The sequence below is a fragment of the Labrus bergylta genome, chromosome 10 (genome assembly GCF_963930695.1).
Source record: "Labrus bergylta chromosome 10, fLabBer1.1, whole genome shotgun sequence".
NCBI classification, from domain to species: domain Eukaryota; kingdom Metazoa; phylum Chordata; class Actinopteri; order Labriformes; family Labridae; genus Labrus; species Labrus bergylta.
In genome coordinates, this window is record NC_089204.1 from 12,639,197 (window position 1) to 12,657,172 (window position 17,976).

The 17,976-nt window shown below is 42.1% G+C and overlaps 1 protein-coding gene across 2 annotated transcripts in view; it reads right to left on the minus strand.

The window, feature by feature from the left end:
- gfra1a (gdnf family receptor alpha 1a) overlaps positions 1 to 15,957 on the minus strand; it is a 100,230-nt gene extending 84,273 nt beyond the window's left edge. The window contains exons 1-3 of one of the 2 annotated variants that reach the window (XM_020639219.3): positions 15,203 to 15,957; positions 14,391 to 14,687; positions 12,859 to 12,939 (exon numbers count right to left, since the gene is read on the minus strand). In XM_020639219.3, the coding sequence (XP_020494875.2) occupies positions 12,859 to 12,939; positions 14,391 to 14,687; positions 15,203 to 15,266 (442 nt within the window). In that variant the 5' untranslated portion in view covers positions 15,267 to 15,957. The remainder of the gene's footprint in view (positions 1 to 12,858; positions 12,940 to 14,390; positions 14,688 to 15,202) is intronic. The other variant, XM_020639220.3, reaches the window with a different exon arrangement.
- Between the last annotated feature and the right edge of the window lie 2,019 nt (positions 15,958 to 17,976).

Here is a 17,976-nt window from a genome sequence, read left to right on the forward strand (position 1 = left end):
AAGGTCACACAAGAACTGGAAAGAGAGCATTCAGATCATTCAGCTGAAGGGCAAAAGGTCACATTCTGGGTGTTTTCCAGGTAGGAAAAAGGTGAAGGCAGAAGGGGCACACAGGAGAAAAGTTCAAGCGGATCCTGAGTAGGAAGAATTGTGGAAGACATTCAGAACACTACAGAGAGAAAAAGGGAAGAGGAACTGTTTCCTGCAACATAACTGAGGGAGTATAGTTCTTATCAGCAGCAGAGAAGAAGATGTAATCGTTTTTTAATTTCCTGCCCGAGTCAATCACTGAAATCAGAGCCTAGACTGAATATGCTTCACACCAGACATCCTTTCACATCAGTGTCTTTTCTAAACTTCTATTACAAACCCAAACCAGAGCTGAAAGGTCCTTTTACTACAAAATAAGAGCCTGGCTGCAACAAATGAACAATTTGGTTGGTGTTTACCAAGATTACCCATTGGCTAACTGCACAATCCATGTGGTGAAAGATCGCTGTTCAGCCCACTTATGTGTGAAGAGAGTGTACACTACACACAGCTGGATCGATTGACAGTCATGCTAGCCTCACGGCCGGAGTGGAAACATCTGAAGCTGCTTGGCAAGTTGGGGGCATGCAGTTATGGATTTTTTAGTTAGGAGGACTGTGAGTTTGAAACACATGCAAATTTATGTATCAATGCCCTCATTTAACATCCCTGTAACAAGACTGGCATGAAACAAGAGCTCCGCTGGATGCCCTGTTTGTGTGTGTGTGTGTGTGTGTGTGTGTGTGTGTGTGTGTGTGTGTGTGTGTGTGTGTGTGTGTGTGTGTGTGTGTGTGTTAAAGGCGGTGTTTGCTTTTCAGGGATGCTGCTGTTCTGTGATCAAAAGAAGAGGCACAAAGGGAAAAGAGGAAAAAAACAAAATGGGAGAATCCATTATTCTCCACAGAGCAGCGTTTGTTAGTTAGAGACACTGCTTTAATCAGACGCACTGTGACTGTTGACAAACATGATACCAGGGGAAGAAGCTGTAAATACCAATTAAACAGACGGGACTTTTAAAGTGTGCGAAGCAAGAAATAAGCCAAAAAAAACTGCTTTACAATGATGCTTTTGAAAATGACTTGAAATTCCCCCAAAAAGGGCCAATTTACAATTCCCAAAAAGTAGTTCAAAAGATGGAACCAAAACACAGAGAATCCTACCCAAATAACCATTCTCCTGCATAAATTACAAGTTCATATAAAACACACTAAAGGCACAATTAACACAACACTTCATAATCAGGAACTGAGCAGAAGCTAGTTGCACCATCAAACAGAATTAACTAGGACCCGCTGGAGAAAGAAAATAAAACAATGTCACAATAAGACATTCATTTTCTTTATTAATTAATAAGTACAGGAAGGCCAGCCCTGCTGCAATAAGACAGAACCAACCAGCTGTTATGACAGAAACACTTCACCACATTAGCATTTGCATTGTTGTGTCGTCGCATTTTTGAACCAAATACATAAATTCACAGCGTGTACTGAATTTACTGAATTAGCAGCTTTGGCTCGTACAGTAGAGTGAGATGTTGCACTCCCTACCAACACGTCTTATTATTATAATTAGTGCACAGCTACTACTGCTATGCTAATATCGTCCTAGTTGAGGTCTGCCAATGGAGGCTGTCTCTCATGGATTCATCGACATCTTTGGTACAACAGAACTTGGCAAACGAGGGGAAACAGTTATTTGATTGTTTGATAAGATGTCACATTCCAGCAATTCCAAGCAAGGGAGGAAGTACAACTTAACAAAATCCACGTCTATAACAGAATGTAACAGTATAGTTCAGACCAGCCACCGCTTCACTTGTAAGAGTATGAAATTCTATTAAGACACGGCGGGGTAAAAAAGTGAACGCTCTGACTGCCGGAGTCGACCGAGTTAATCCTGCGAGTTGACTGTGTGCAGCTGAGGGCTTAGAGTAGCAGCTTAACACGAGGCCGCGGCTCTGGTGCACCTGCCAGCGGTCAGTCACGCCTACAGCCAGCCGAGCGAAGCACAATGGGATGATAAGGAGTCTTAATTAACAACAGTGTGCTAAAACAATCTTCTCTTCAATTTTGATTTAAAATATAGTTATGCACAAATTGAATTGGAAAGACTATAGTGTTGGCAGCGGGATCTTTTTTCTGCGTCACGTGCTATAAAAAATAATGGAAAAGGCGTTGTAAATCTGTACAATGCATGTATAGATATCCAATCTCCAATATCCAATATTTCTCACAGACATGGTTCAGCCCTATGCCAGCATCTGACACCAGCGTGGACAAATAGAGAGAGAGAACCGTTGGGTTTGGGTAAAACAACACATTTTTTATCCCAGTTGTGTAATTGCACATTTATTAACTGAGTCTGACATCCTTAATCTATACACTGACAAATAAACATGCAGCTGAGGAGGTGAAACCCTCAAACACAGTTACAAACTAATTTATCCATATGGCAATAATATGCACGCATAGATCTGGATACTGCAGGTTCACTGTTTGATAGATCTGTTTCTTACATGAGGGCTCAGACCTGCCCTGTGACGGTGATGTTTTAAAACACAAGGCTCAGTCGTTTACCACCTCTGATTGTACAACCTGGCGTGGTGTGTTCAAGGCAGGTGTATCAACAAAAGGAATCATTTTGCCCCAGATCATCTCCACAGACAATCTGAAATCTTTCATTACACACTGGGTCCAACCCTCTGACAGCGACTCTGACACACACACACACACACACACACACACACACACACACATGTAGGAGTAGGAGGAAGGTGGTGGAGTGACACATTTCTCACTCACTTGAGTTACATGACAGGTTTGAGTTACTTGACACTACACCACCTATAATTTGCCTTTCGCACATGCCCTCATTGTGATGCCCATCCTGACACAACATATAATGCAGCCTTGATGTGGGGTGTTCAAACAGGGTAAAGAAGGATGTAAACCGAGGCCCAGACAAGCCTATATGCATTGATTTGGGATTTTATTTTCATCTCAAAATACAGCCTGAAATCTCAGTAAAAGCGTGGATCAACTTTTTTGAGAAGAGAAGAGTTGTTTAAGATGTCTCTCTTACAAACCTCCATGAAAAAAACACCTACCACTCCATATATCCAGCACTCAACATTTGCGCGATTGATATTGTCAAAATCTAACTTTTATCAGCTGACATTTCACAGTGCATTAAAGAATTGTAATTTCACACCAACATAGTTTCTGAGAAACCGTTGTCTAACTCAGAAGTTGCACTGAAGACAATGACTGTCGTTTTGGAGAAATAAAGTTCTAATTGTTTAAGTTGAAGCAGTACATTCTTTGCCTGACTGTATGTGTGCCTATACAGCTATAACTCTATCAGCGTAGGTGTCTGAAGTAGTGTATGAGAAAAGTTAATTGTCCATATTTGCATGCGGTATAAAGCAGTGGGGAGACGCAGACCTGGCACAGGCTCCCTCCTGCTGATTCGAGCTGTCAGCCACACTTATTAAGTATGATGAATCACCCCTCCAGTGCACGTCCAATCAAAGGCCCTCTCCGAGGGACTCAAAGCTGGTCACCTTTAACTAAATGATTTTCTTGGCCCATGTTGTGCCAGCTAGCAATTGGACTGGCAACCTGATGATCTGGCTGCTGTTCGAATTATTCTGCCAATGTCCCACAGCTGGATCAGTCATTTCTGAAACAGTGTGCTGAATTAAGTGGCCTGCTGACATGTGGCAGGAGAATTTTAAAGAGGCTGGTTTGAATGGGGGAATATAAAAATGAAGTCAGCGATACATACAATATAAGGCATTCTCTTGACCTTGCCTTGAGGATTTGGATTAAATCTGAACTAGGTTCAGCCCCTGCTTCATAATGCTGTACATTTCATGATGCAAACTGACAGCTGCTAGTGAATCAGATTAATTTTTTTGACCACTATGTAGAGGAATTTTCCCTAAGCCTAGCCTTTCCTCCCAAACCACAAAGAGCTTATATCCACCTCTACTCTGCTAAAAATACACTCATTCATCTCTAAGAATCTCTGTCTAGCTCACACTGCTGCACACTTATGCTAAAATCAACTGTACAATACATGGAGGTCAGTGAAAACACAAATCCCCAATGGGCTGCGTCCTTCCCCTCAGAACATGAGAGCGGAGCTGAGTCTGGAATTGTACACCTTAAACCTTGCTGAAGGATAAATCCTTTGATCCCGGCCTGAGCGGAAGAGTTTAGGCGGAAAAGGAGGAGGGAACAGCGGAAAAGGGGAGAAATCGATATATTCTTGTAGACACAGCCTCAAGTTTCCAATCTAACACAGCGCTCTATTGATTAGGGTTCACATGAGACAAGGCACAGGGACTGTAATGTCAGCAGTGGATTTGGGAGTCTTTAACAAAACAAACTCTAACAGAGGACAGGACAATGGTACCTCTATCTTTTTTCTTTTGCTTCAAAACAGAGGACACACTGTGGATAAGGACTTGCATTATGGAGGAGTAGATACAGCATAGGAATGAGTGACAGAGGCATGTACTACTGAGGACTGAAAGAGTAAAAAGCATTATGTAAAGTTTACAGCTACACTAGAAAAGACTCCCAACCTCAGTGCAAATAATCCTCGACAGAACGAGAATGTCTTTTATCCAGGAATTTCAATTTAGATGTAAATGTTGGGATTGTAACCCTTAAAGAGCTCAAACAAAAACTGAAGTGAATTTCCACTCTGCGTTACTTGTGATGAGCTTGACTGGACAATAACTGGTGTTTATCATTTGGTTAAAGACAGTCAGTGAATATATACACCCTTCAAGATATATAGAAAGCAGACTGTTGTTCTTAGGTTTATAAAATAGCACTAAGGTTTGATGATTGCACAGCTTTGTTTTCTAAGTCAAAAGTGAGTCACAATGAACTGAGCTCGGTCCTTGACTGACATGCAGAAAAAGAAAAGCATGACTCGATGTCATGATGCAGTTTGAGTGAAACTTCCTACAGAAACTGAGTCATGTAGCTGACATTATGAACTTCCTGGAAATTGACGCAGACGAGGTTTAATAAGAGCATTGATGAGGTCAGAAGTGCATGACTATGACAGTAAAGACCAAACTGGGAACCTCATGACTTCATCGGCTTGTTCCTAGAAAAACAGATGATCATATTCTAAAGGCTGTACCTCCGAGCTGGCATGAGGATTAAGTAATGATGTATCCAAAATTCAGTCAGTCAAATCAGATTTGGTCGTACACTAAAAAGCCTCGAATACTTTTTTAACAAGTTCAATGACTCACCAAACGGAGTAATGGCAATGTACATCAGCTTACATGAGTTTCATGTTTTATTTCTGGGATGCAATTTTAATCAGCACTGGACAATTACATTTCCAACGCACTCATTTCTTACTCTTTCAAGTCCGGTCTCTGCAGTTTTTAAATATATAATTTAAGCAGATCACTGATTTTCATACTTAGACATTTGAATCTTAAAATAAAATAGAAACAAGTCTCTAAAGCTAGAGTTGGCCAAATTGGGGCATCGATGAGCTAGGGTTAAGTAGCCCATGTACAGAGGATACAGTCCTCAAAGTGGACGCCCAGGTTCAAATCCCACCTGTGGCTCCTTTGCTGCATTTTATTCCCCACTCTCTCTCTCTCTCTCTCTCTCTGATTTCTGACTCTCACTCTCTCTCTCTCTTTCTCTCTCTCTCTCTCTCTCTCTGATTTCTGACTCTCACTCTCTCTCTCTCTCTCTCTCTCTCTCTGATTTCTTACTCTCACTCTCTCTCTCTCTCTCCATGATTTCTGACTCTCTCTCTCTCTCTCTCTCTCTCTCTCTCTCTCTCTGATTTCTGACTCCCCATCTGTCTCTCTCTCTCTCTCTCTCCATGATTTCTGACTCTCACTCTCTCTCTCTCCCTGATTTCTGACTCTATACAATTTCCTGTCTCTAATAAAAGCATATGGGGGAAAGAGACAGTGTGGGAATGGGCGACGCCTTCACACGCACCACCCATTACCCCACCTGCGCCCTGTTTTTTTTACTTTTTATAAATGACCGGGTTTGTTTGTGATGGAGATGACGGCCTCAGAGGATAATTTGGCCCCTGGTAAAATCATGAAGGATGATGCAGCCTAAAACTTAGTGCAGAGTTTTAGCTGAGAAAACAAAAGTTTGACTTGGGTCTTCCTAAGTAAAATTGTAAAATTGTTGATATTTAGGTCTCAGACCTGATCCCATTTTGGCATCTCTGGGCTAAGGCAAAAAAAAAAGGTGAGAAAACACCCACTCCTTCAAAAACAACTATATAAAAAGCTCCAAATCTACTCTGTGGCAAAGAGTGCAGGACTCTATATATCCAGAGCGACTACCAGCTCCAAATACATTTGACTGAGAAAGCGTGAAGCGGGGAATGGCAGTGTGTTCAGTCAACCAACCCAGGATAAATAAAAGCAGGAAAATAAAGTTAAGAGAACATGCTGGATACTCTCTCTCTCTCTCTCCTAAAGATACAACACAAACAAACTATGTTCCTGCATCTGTAACTCCCCTGCATTCCCTGCCTGACTCTACCTTGCACTCACATAAACACAAGCTAGGGAAAGAGATAGCGGTAGACACTCTTATCTCTAAACATTGGCAGCTCATAATGAGACTGACTTCCTCTGCAGCCAGTGGTTGAGTGGTGCTGACAGCCTCTCAGCGCTGCGTGTCAGCAAGGGGGAGGGGGGGGGGGGGGGGGGGGATTGGAAGCGCTGCCGTTGCTTGACAGCCGGGGCCATGCACTTACAGATGTTTTCACATTTGCACATATGCACACATTCGCCCGCGACTGCTCCCCTTGAGGTTGACTTCAGTGGTGGGAGGGGAGGAGGAAAAAGAAGTGTTTGAAGTCTTGACACATGGAAGAGACAAAATATTGAGCTTTGGCGTATTGGGGCTTATGAGTCGTGAGTGGGTGATACATAGAGAGCCAACTGGGAAGAGGACAGAGCTTAAGGAGAGCGTTTAAGCCAGGCAGACATCAATACCAAAAATTCATTACAAGCTAGAGAACACAGTTTGTGATTTCTGCATAACCGCCAGCGGAAAATCTGAAACATGCACAGGTTGGAGATAAAAAGAAGAAGAAGCTCCAATTCCAAAGAAAATCCATCTCCATGAAGTTTAATTTGAGAAACAGTCTCTAATGCCCTTGACATGTAACAGGGAAAAAGACATGGAGGGAGAAAGCAAACACTGCCCTGTTTACTCAAAGGTTTAGAGTACAAAGAGTGGTTTAAGATCAGCGCTGCCAACCTGAAATGCTGTATTATCACTTCAAAACTACCCAGCAGCTGTAAAGGTCAGTCTCTAGAATGATAGATGTATGAACTCATCGTTATTCATGGGGTGCACCTCCAGGAATCTGTGATGTTTTTATCCGTTTTCACCGCTGCCACCCCATCATTTATCCACAGCTGCTGCCTTTACATTAAGTCGCATTTGGCCACAGCCCAGACTGTCGATTACGGGCCGCGCCACATTGTGCCCAGTGTTACATTCCCTAGACCTCTCGTCCTACTCGGGCAAACACAATAAAGTGGTCGTTTCTCTGCAAACACTAAAATCATTCACTCCATTCATGGCAATATTTCAAAAGCATTGTTTTGTAATTCAAGCATACCTCTGTTGTACTTTGCCGCCCTTTAAAGGAATAATAAATAAGAGGTCCTGACGATGGGGTTAGCTTGGAAAGCAACTATATCGTTATAGTGAATGTTTTCCATTAGCAAGACGATGCATATTTAGAAAAAAAAGTAGCAGAAAAAGAGACGAAATGTTTGGAAAGGAACCAAACAAAAAAACTACCTGGAACAGCAAGTCTTCATGAATAAAGTCAAGTGAAAACTACCCGCACTGTGTAGTCATCCATTTCCTGCACTACTTTGATTTTCTCGCCGCACCCGGGCCAAATGGTGTAGCAGTAATTCCAACTCCACTTTAATCTCAGAATAATGCTCTCTGTTTCTGTGTTGCTCCCTCCTGCATGGATCAGTGACTCATGAACACGGGCCGCCATTCCATCTAAACTCCGCTCTCTCCTTCCTCTCAGCTTATATAAACTCCTGGGGTGTGATGGGATATTATTTATTTCTCCTCTCGGCGTGATGGCTACCTTTTTGTTTACTGATTTATACAGCTATGGCCCCCTTATAATGCTAGCATCTGTGTGAGTTCAAAGAAAGGTGAAGTGTGCAGATATAACCAGAAAAGTAGAAAAAGAACATGCACATTAACACACACACACACACATGAGGGCAATGTAATAAACCTCAGACACTCTATCACCAGAGCAGTGCTTTCAAAGGTTAAAGGGCAAAAGAAGACGTTACTGACACATACTGCGTTTGTTTTGAAACTTTTGCCCTCTTTCTTGACATAGTTTGGTGACTAAAAGTTACTTAACATTTTTAGAATTGTTCCAGTAGATTGTTTCAACCAGCAGCGATGAAATCAGCTGCACTGGCTGTAAAGTAAGCCTTAGAAGAACAAATAAAACTCCTGCTTTCTGCCATTCAGTTTTGTAAGTTTGTATTTCTTGCAGTATCCCTAAAAAAAGATAAGACCTTCTTGTTAAGAACCAGAAACAGATCTAACACTCATCGTCTCATTGACAAAAATAGTCACCACACCTAGCAGAGCAAGGAAGTTGCTGGTCTTCTGCTACACAAAGTGATTCGGTTTTTTTGTGTTTATATGTGTTATAAATGCTGCTGTGGATCTGAAATAACAGTTTTAAACCAAAGTGAGTAGATCACACTTGACTGTGATTAAACAGAGTAAACCCCAGAGGTAAAGGCACTCTGCCGCTGGTAAAGATCTGAAAATAATTAGCTAGATTTAACCAGAGGAACTGCTCTGATTTTCAATAAAGCTCACTTTGAGTCTCTTAGATTATCCTTCTATCATGATAACGTTTCAAACAAATTTAAATTAAATTATCTGCGCAATGTATGTGAGCTTCACCATGTAAAAGCCGAATCAAGAATTTAAAGAAATGGTTTAAGATTTGATGATTTGGGGTGCCGGATAGCCTAGGGACTAGGTCGCGGGCCCCCATGTACAGAGGCAACAGTCCTCATTGATTCGATCAAATCCCACCCCGGCTCTTTGCTGCATGTCACTCTCTCCTTCCAACATTTCTTGTCTCTCTTCAGCTGTCCTATCTAAAAAAAAAAAGACAGAAAAAAAGATCTTTAAAAAGAAAAAAAGATTTGATGATTTTGTGTAAATCAGCACTTATATCCACCAAAGATGAGCGTTTGTTATGTGTGGGGCAAAGACGGCACTCTACATGTTTCCCTTATGAAATCCGACTGACGCCTACATGAGCATCCCTAGGAACAGGTGTTCAGGGCACAGCACTGTGTGTGCATCTGCGCACATTATGTATTGGTGTCACTATGGATTAGTCGCTTCAGTCAGAGACTCGGGGTCGATGGTGGAATTACAGGATCACTGTCGCTGTCCATTGTTCCTATAGCCTGGGATCAGCATGTCGCAGTGCCTAACTGAGTCAAACATGAGACACATTCAGAGAAATTGTGTGTAGACCACAGACCGCTGAAATTGCACCCAAACTGGTGTCTGAGGACCTGAGCTCCTGAGGTTTTATCCTACAAAGTGAAATGGTATGTAAAAGTCAGAAACGATGTTCAGGAGAAATATGCTGGTGATGTTAGCACCTCTAAAAATAGAAAATGTGCAGGGACTGACGAAAGACATTCAGTATTGCACTTCTACCTCAAATACTAAGCTTTTTGCACAACAATATAAAAATGAGAACACTTTAAAACTCCCCAAATAATTCATCTTATGTTGTTTTGTCTCAAATTGTTCTTGTTTTGTGGCTTTTCAGGCCCCTTTTCACTCAACGTGCTTCAGTGTAACACTGAAAGGCCGTGTGAATGACCAAAAACAAGCTCTAAGCTTTATTTCTGCCTCGGTCCCCCTCCTGTCACCTTGCCCTTTAGTTTCCAGAGAGAGAGAGCAGAGGAGGCAGAGTGATCTCATGCACTCTGGTTCTGAGCTCTGCATCCTCCAAGTCTTAACCAGGCTATCCCCTGATTAACCCCTGATCCCCTGCAGACTTCTCCTTCCACCCCTCCATCCCCGGCTCTGAGACTCCTCTACTGATCAGACAGTATTCTCTGTCCAGTTCTTCTGTACTGTCACTGTTTCTTTTGTGTGTTATTCTCAAACACACACACCTCATCCACATACACAGGAAGTCAAGACACGGAAGAAGACATTCTCTCCACGGCTATGGACTGAAAAGACTAGTTCCCATTGGCTCCCGGCCTGAACTGTCAAAAGTTAAGAGTTACACCAGATGACGTTTATCTAGTTTCTTCGGACTTTTCTCAATAGTTGTTAACTCTTTGAAGAGTCTTGCGAAAGCCCTGTTTCAATTGATCTAAAGACAACTGTTAGAGTTACAGCAGCATTTACAGATGCTTTATGTTGTTAAGTGTTATTTTAGGAATATGTAGCAGATACTTCAACTGACTCATCACAAAAAACATCAATGTAGGCCCTGTATTTACTTCAATGCAGATCAAAGTAACATTACCACATTGCACCGATCTTATTTCACAAAAACTAGATAATGACTTTGGAAGGGCAAGAACAAAAATGTTTTTAAATTCAGAATTGATTTGGATCAATATTTTGTGTGTTTTTAAAATGAATGGCACAATTGAACTTTCTGATGGTTTATTGTCTTCTATAATCTTTATGTTTAGGTTAAAAGTCCAGCCTTCCCGAGGTGTCTGACTTATTTGATGAACACCAGTAAAGCGAGGTTCCCCCCCTTACAACCCAGATGATGTCCTGCCCATCCGTCTACATGGTAGAGTTGTGGGGGCCAATAGGGTCGGTGTAATATTGATGATGTCACGACCTGGAGCTTGCAAAAACAAGAGCCTGGGTCTGTAGAAGGTGGCAATGCTATTTTGGTTGCGGTGGCAATAGGGCCATGGGGTAGGTTAAGGGCAAAGGGGCATAACTGTGACAAAGGGTTTCTTCGCTGAGTGCTTATCCTTTCATCAGGACACTGGTAATGTTGTGCTTATATCAAATTATTTTGGTTTAGGATATACAGGTTCTCAGATTAAAAAGCATCTGAAAATAGAGATGACATAACAGTAAGCAAAAGATTCAGATGCAGGTGCCGTCAGGCCTTTTCTAAACTTCCCTACTAATCCAAGAGACACCAAATCATTATTTCTTCTTCAGTTTATTATGAAAAAAACAACAATCTTAATTAAATTAGTCATCATAAAACATAGGATAAGGACACGTGTAGATATTTCTACATAAGCAGGGCTCAAATGCCAAATCACGTCCGCATCTCAAGCATACTGCAGCAGTGAAGTTGAATATAAATTACAAAAAAAAATAATAATTTAAAGAAAAAACTTTAAAAAATGTGACTCATATATCTCAGAAATAAGAATCTTCTTTTTCTGTTTCAAGCCAATGTATTTAAAATGTCTTCGGGTCATATAATAAATAAACATGTCCAAAGCACTGCCGCTGACAGAGACAAGTATATGCACAGCCATAAATAAACGTAAAATTGCATTTATACATCTAATCAGTTCCTGCCTCCACTATGAGAATGGCACCATAAATCTGCTCTTGCTCCAGAATCCTCCAGCTCACACCATGGAGACGTGTCACCTGTCTTTGATGTGAACTATGATCCTGTGCTGCACATGCTTCAACGCTGACGGCCCATGAGTGTCTCGTCCTCACTGAGACCTGCTGGCATAGTAAGGGCCAGAGGCATACCATTATTTGGAGTGACATGATCATTCTCTGAAAGTCCTCCTCTTGAGAGTAGCAGGAGCAGAGAACAGGCTTTTTACAAAAACCAGCACCCGGTTTTTCTTTAGAAGCAAATTGGTCATGAAGCCGGTACCCAGTCCAAGATTTGGTTTATCTGTACCTCACCACCCACATTATGATCTAACCAGACGGTGGGAGAAGCTTTTGGTTTGGGGGCAAATCAGTCTATTGTGGGATAAAAATGGCAGAGGAAAAGGAAAGAAAAGGCTCGTCTTTATCAAAAGGGGTCAAAATACCAGCCTTGTTCTTTGAAGATGTGGGGGCAGAGCACGTCTGTTTGATTGGACACGGAACTCGTCACCTGCAGTGTAATAATGAAAATGTAAGCAGCAACATAATTGCACCACATTCATAGATCAGGGCTCTCAAATAGCAACATCAGTGGGACCAAGGAGTACCTGAGTGGCTGTTAAGAAGGGAATAGCATCGCCATCTAGAGGCTAGAGTCGGCATCGCTCCCCATGCACAGATGTGAAGAGGGGGAAAAAAACGGCCTGTCACGCTCTTTCCCAACAGAGCTCTTCACTCACTCTCTTTCAACAAGTGGATCCAAGCTGTCCACAACACCACAGTGAAACACACCAGCAGCAACAGAGGGCCCTCCTACCGCCACTGAAACACTTTTATCCACTGCTTGATGAGACTCAGAACTATAGCTCCCCATGCAAGGTCACTTCCAGCCAGCATGCAAGTGTTGCTGGGGCGAGAAAAACGAGCAGAGAGGAGGACCGACAGATAGCAGAGAGAGAGAGAGAGAGAGAGAGAGAGACAGAGGAAGAGGAAGGAGGATAACATAGACACACAGATAACCTTCAGTAAGAGCATGCACAGCTTGGATCTTGAACCGCATCTCAACTCCAGTGACCAATGAAACAATGGAGAAAATAAAACAAAATGAGGGAAGGAGAGAAAGCCTCCAGGAAGTTATTATTATTTTTTAAATTCTTACCTATGATGGGAGCCAGGCGGAAAATGTCAGATAGACGGCTGTTGACTGGTTCGTACGGAGAATCCTCCAAGAAATCATTACCTGTGAGAACGAAAAAAAAAAAAACAGATATGAGACGGATAGACATCAAGAGAGAGTAGCGGCAGAAGGATTTCTAACAAATTCAAGTAAAACAGTGGCTGAGAGTCTGAAGCATGTCTGTGAGCATTGACTGTTTCCTCTTATAATCCTCATTCTACTGTTTGTTTTTATCTATGGTCTCTTATGTGTGTTGAGTTTATAATGTGTATATTTGTATAGTATTAGTATTTCTGTGTCTCTTTAAGTCTAATGCTTCTGTTTTAATCCTTAAAGCCTAGCCAGGGAGAGGGGTTTGCAAATTAGCCACAGCTAGAAACGTGTATGCACGACCTCTACTTTGTGTTTTACAAAGCAATGTTAAATGCATTTGTTCCTGTCACATGAATATATTTTAAAAAAAATAGTCTGTCAAAACATCCTTTTCTTTACCACTGGTGCTAAGTGCTTGCTATTGAGGACTGATGTTGTGTCTCTAAGTAATATAACAAAGAATATAAAGTTTAAACCTGTTTGTTTGTAAAGCGTCCTGAGAGACCTTTCGTTATGGTTTGAACCCTATATGTATACAAAATGGATTGATAGCTGGATAGATTTGTTTTTAACCCCCTTCCTCTTTTGTTTATCCTCGATCACACCCTCACATTGGCCTGCATGTGACATGGGATATTTGGGTCAGTCGATATCCACGCTGGCACATAGCACCACGCTTGATTTGGCAGGTTGGTCAGCTGTGTTGCGCAACTGGAAGGTTGACTCTCCAGCCATGGTCTGGATGCAGTTTAGGGACCAAAAGGGCCCTCCTTCTATGATCTCAGCAGTTTAAGATGGCACTGCCAGCCAGCCAGCCAGCCAGCAAGCCATCGCTGAGGGGCTTCATGCTCCATTACCTCCGGGGGAACAGTGATTATGGAGGTCAAAAAGTATCTCGGCTCCGCAGGACTGTGGCTGTGAACCTAGTCGTGGGGCCAAATTTGAATGAAAGTTGAGTGATTGTGCATGATCTCATTGGACCGTTATATAGTAGCAAATAGCTGTGTGCTACTTTTAGGAGTTTTTGTATTTGTGGTGGCAAGGAGGAGGGGGGTCAGAGAGCTGGAGGGGGAAGAATGGAGGGTGATGGTTCCTCCTCTACCCATAAACAGAAAGGAGGAGTAGCTCAGGCAACTAATCATCTCCACCCCTTACAGAACAGATTAAAACACTATGTTGAATGTCCATTTGATGATAAATCTGCCTGCAGGGTTTTCTCTTCATATCAAAAGAAGTAGGGGACTTACACTGTTAGGCTATATTACAATACCAGGGAAGAGGGGGGGGGGGGTGGGCAAAATCAGTGATAAAGCTACAACCTCTTTATAATAACTCGACATCAAAGTTTAAACTATTTGAAAAGAGATGCTGGATTCGTATGTAAAAAAAAAAAAAATTGTAGAGAAAAGCACCTAACCTACCCTGTAATGTCTGATAGATCCCCCAGTAAATGCGCAGGCAGTTCTTCTCTTTCTTCATGCCCCTTTTACACCGGCAGTTGTACAGCGGGCTCTGTTTGAGAGCGTCCATAGCGCTCCGGCACTCGTCTTTGGCCTCCTGGCCGGCCACCATGCTGAAGTTGCTCTCCCTGCCACCGACCACGCACTGCCTCATGGTGCGGTACTTGGTGCTGCACGCATGCTCCTTCAGACACTGCTCACTGGCCCTCACACAGTCCAGCCGGGCACGCAGGTTCTCCTCGGCATAACACAACACATCTGGAACAAACAAAAAAAAAAAGTCACACGCCTTATAGTATTCTTTAAAAGTAATCAGACTCTTTTTTTTTTTTTTTTTTTTGTTAGGGTCGTTCTGTCACTCACTCAGACGATACAAAGCTGAAGCACTTCGCAAGCTGATTTTAGGGATGACAATATTACGCAGGATCCACGGACTCATACTGAGAGTTACTTCTTGACCCACGCTGCTAGTTTACTGTCACTTTCATTAAAACGCACTGTACTGAAATGTTGCGTTTTCATGTTTTCTTTAGTTTTATGAGAGAGTATCAGTTTCGATCCACTTTGTTCTTTTAGAGCACTTCGGAGAACCACTGTACAGTCTCTCCTAAACAGACTCCCGGACAGCAGTCGTTGCCTCTGCTCCCCTTTTAATAATAGAGCTGCATATTTTACCCCATTAGTACAATAAGCACCACTGGAAATATTTTGTAGCCTAAGCTATTTTAAGCTATGGACAGATGCGTGTGGAGCAAAAATGAAGTAAAACTTACCCAAAAGAGGCAAAACCACATACAGTACTGCGAGGATCATCGTCTTCCTCTCCATGCGAGTCATTTACCCTTGTCGGAAGGAAAATTTGAAACTAAAAGTGACTTAATAAGAGTTTAATTCCCAGGGTACCTCCGCGATACTGAAATCCATTGAAAAGACGTAGCAATGTGCGCCCCGCTTCACAGAACTGATCCAGCTCGCCTCATGCGAGAAATAATCTCCCCCCCTCCGTGAAGTCCCGATTTCTCACAGTCTCTCTCTGACTCTCACAAGTCTTAAACCCAGCAAAAAAAAAGTGTTGATTTCTTCCTTTTTTTTTTTTTTACTCCCGTGCGGGTGGTCTTCTCACCGCCGGGAGACAAAAGGCAGCGGATCAGAAGAGCGGTGCAAGCGAAACGGCCGAGTGTCCTCCAACTCCAGCCAGTGTGGATGCTTTGCGTCTGTGCGTCTGAGCGCACACAGCCAACTGGAGCCCCACTGCTGTCTACAGCGCATTCAGCAGGAGGAGAGTGCCAGCTTCCCCTCTCGCAGTGGAGTACAGTGATCTGATCATAAAACGGCAAAGATATAGGACTTCGTTCCCATTACTTCCTGATCTGTTTCACAATGAAAGCCCGGACAAACAAAAAGTTTAAGATCACTTCACAATTAAGCTACTGAGAACGGGAGACATGCTGTCCATGGATCCTTACTTTGAAAGGTTCACTGCACACTCCCACCAAATCCCTGTCGGATGATTATTAGTCTTTTCAATTGTGTTTACGTTTTAATAAAGCTCACATTCTCTCTACAAAAAAAACAAAACAACACAAACCAAAGTAATTATCACTTTTAGAGTCCATAAGTTGTAAAACCCCAGAGGGCATGTGGTTTCATTTAATCTGTTAAGAATTCAAAACCAGCAGTACCATCTCTTACTGTGTGGGCTGGGTTTTTTTAAACACTTGTGTCTCACTGTGCTGATAAGGAAAGGGCAAAGAGCATGACTTGAGTGCATTTTCGTGACATGATCTATGGCATGCGGTAACATGTGTTTAGCTTTTGTGGCGATTTGTTAGATCAGGATCAACTTCTAATCTGAAGTGCCATGAGATAAAATAGACACATTTTTTGCTGCACTTTCATCCCTAAATACGCATACTATATTCCTAGAATGTATGTGTGTGTGTGTGTGTGTGTGTGTGTGTGTGTGTGTGTGTGTGTGTGTGTGTGTGTGTGTGTGTGTGTGTGTGTGTGTGTGTGTGTGTGTGTGTGTGTGTGTGTTATGTGGCTCCTCCCAATTTGCCATGATATTAATCCAATTTTAAAATGACAAAAAGGGTTATGCAACAGTAGCTGCCAACTGTGAGGAGGTTGGTTTATTCGATGGGCTTGGATGATGACACGCTTCAGGGGTTGTTTGATAAAATACAGCCTGGGAAAAAAAAAAAATGTGTTTTTGATACTTGAAGCAGCCTGTCAGCGGTGCGCTCTGTCCACACACTGGAGGGTGGACTCCGTGCGACTGTCGCCATCTGTTGGTGAATTAGAGTATAGGTATTTATTAAAAGTAATCATAGCCTATACAAGCCTTTATATACTTTCAGATAATACTACATAATTCAATCTCGATATAACTTGTTGATATTGCATTTTAAACACCACTGTCTGGACAAATTGGATTGAAATGATTAGAAATACACCAGCAGCATGATTATAGTCACAGAGATCATTCATCATGTGACTTGTAACTCATCCTATAGCCTAGCACATTGATTGCCCATAAGGTTTATTCAGAGGCCAATCCACTTGGCTAAATACACTGGACCAGGCTATGTCAATGAGACTGCCTCTACAGTGAGGAGTGGGGTAAATCAATCAAGGATGCTGGCGCAACGCAGTAAATCAAGGTACACACACACACACACACAGAGAGAGAGAGAGAGAGAGAGAGAACGAGGAAGAGTAGAGAGATTGGATGAAATAGCTTTTTTGAACGTTAACAAATAGCCCCTTATTTAAAAATGAAGTCATTCCAAGATATGAGGAATCAATCTTGCAACTTTTTTTTTTTTTTAATGACTTTCAAGACAAAAACATGGGCGAGTGTCCACAGCTGTTTTATAAGGTGACTGTGACAAGAAGATACTGGAATGGGTTCAAAAAGACAGACAGGTGCAGGCTACTACCTGGGATAATTGTCTGCTCGCAATTTGATGACTTTGCTGTTCTGAAGTCTCCAAAGGGAGCCTTGCCAGTCAGGGTAAGACTCAGTCTTGGTGATTTATGAAAAGGCTCAATCAATATGTGATATTCATTTTGCAAATGAATGTCAGAATGATGTAGTCCTCGGGTCATTTAACGTCTCACACTGTAATGTGCTTCATGGCACCAGATCAGAAGCTTTTCTGTCCCAGTTGTTGAAACGAGAAAATTGGTCAAAGTGAGGAATTGTGTGACAAATGTACGCAGCAGGTCTCAATGGATTACTGTAGAGAAAGCTGACTGCGCCGATTTACAGTACAGCAGTTCATTCAACACAAGAGAGAGAGAGTAGACTGATCTGTCAGTGCAGTGGCCACTGCTGTTAGCCAACACTACGAGGTAAACAACATTTTAAAAGACAGGGAAATTAGCTCTTAAAATGCAAACTTTTTGGTTTTTCTTTACCTTATTGGATTACAGTGAGACTTTTAATACAACCAATAATTTAGCTTATGTGTGTGTGTATTGTCTGTGTATATAATATAATAATATTATAGCTGTGTTGACAATATTATGTTTTGTCCGTTTT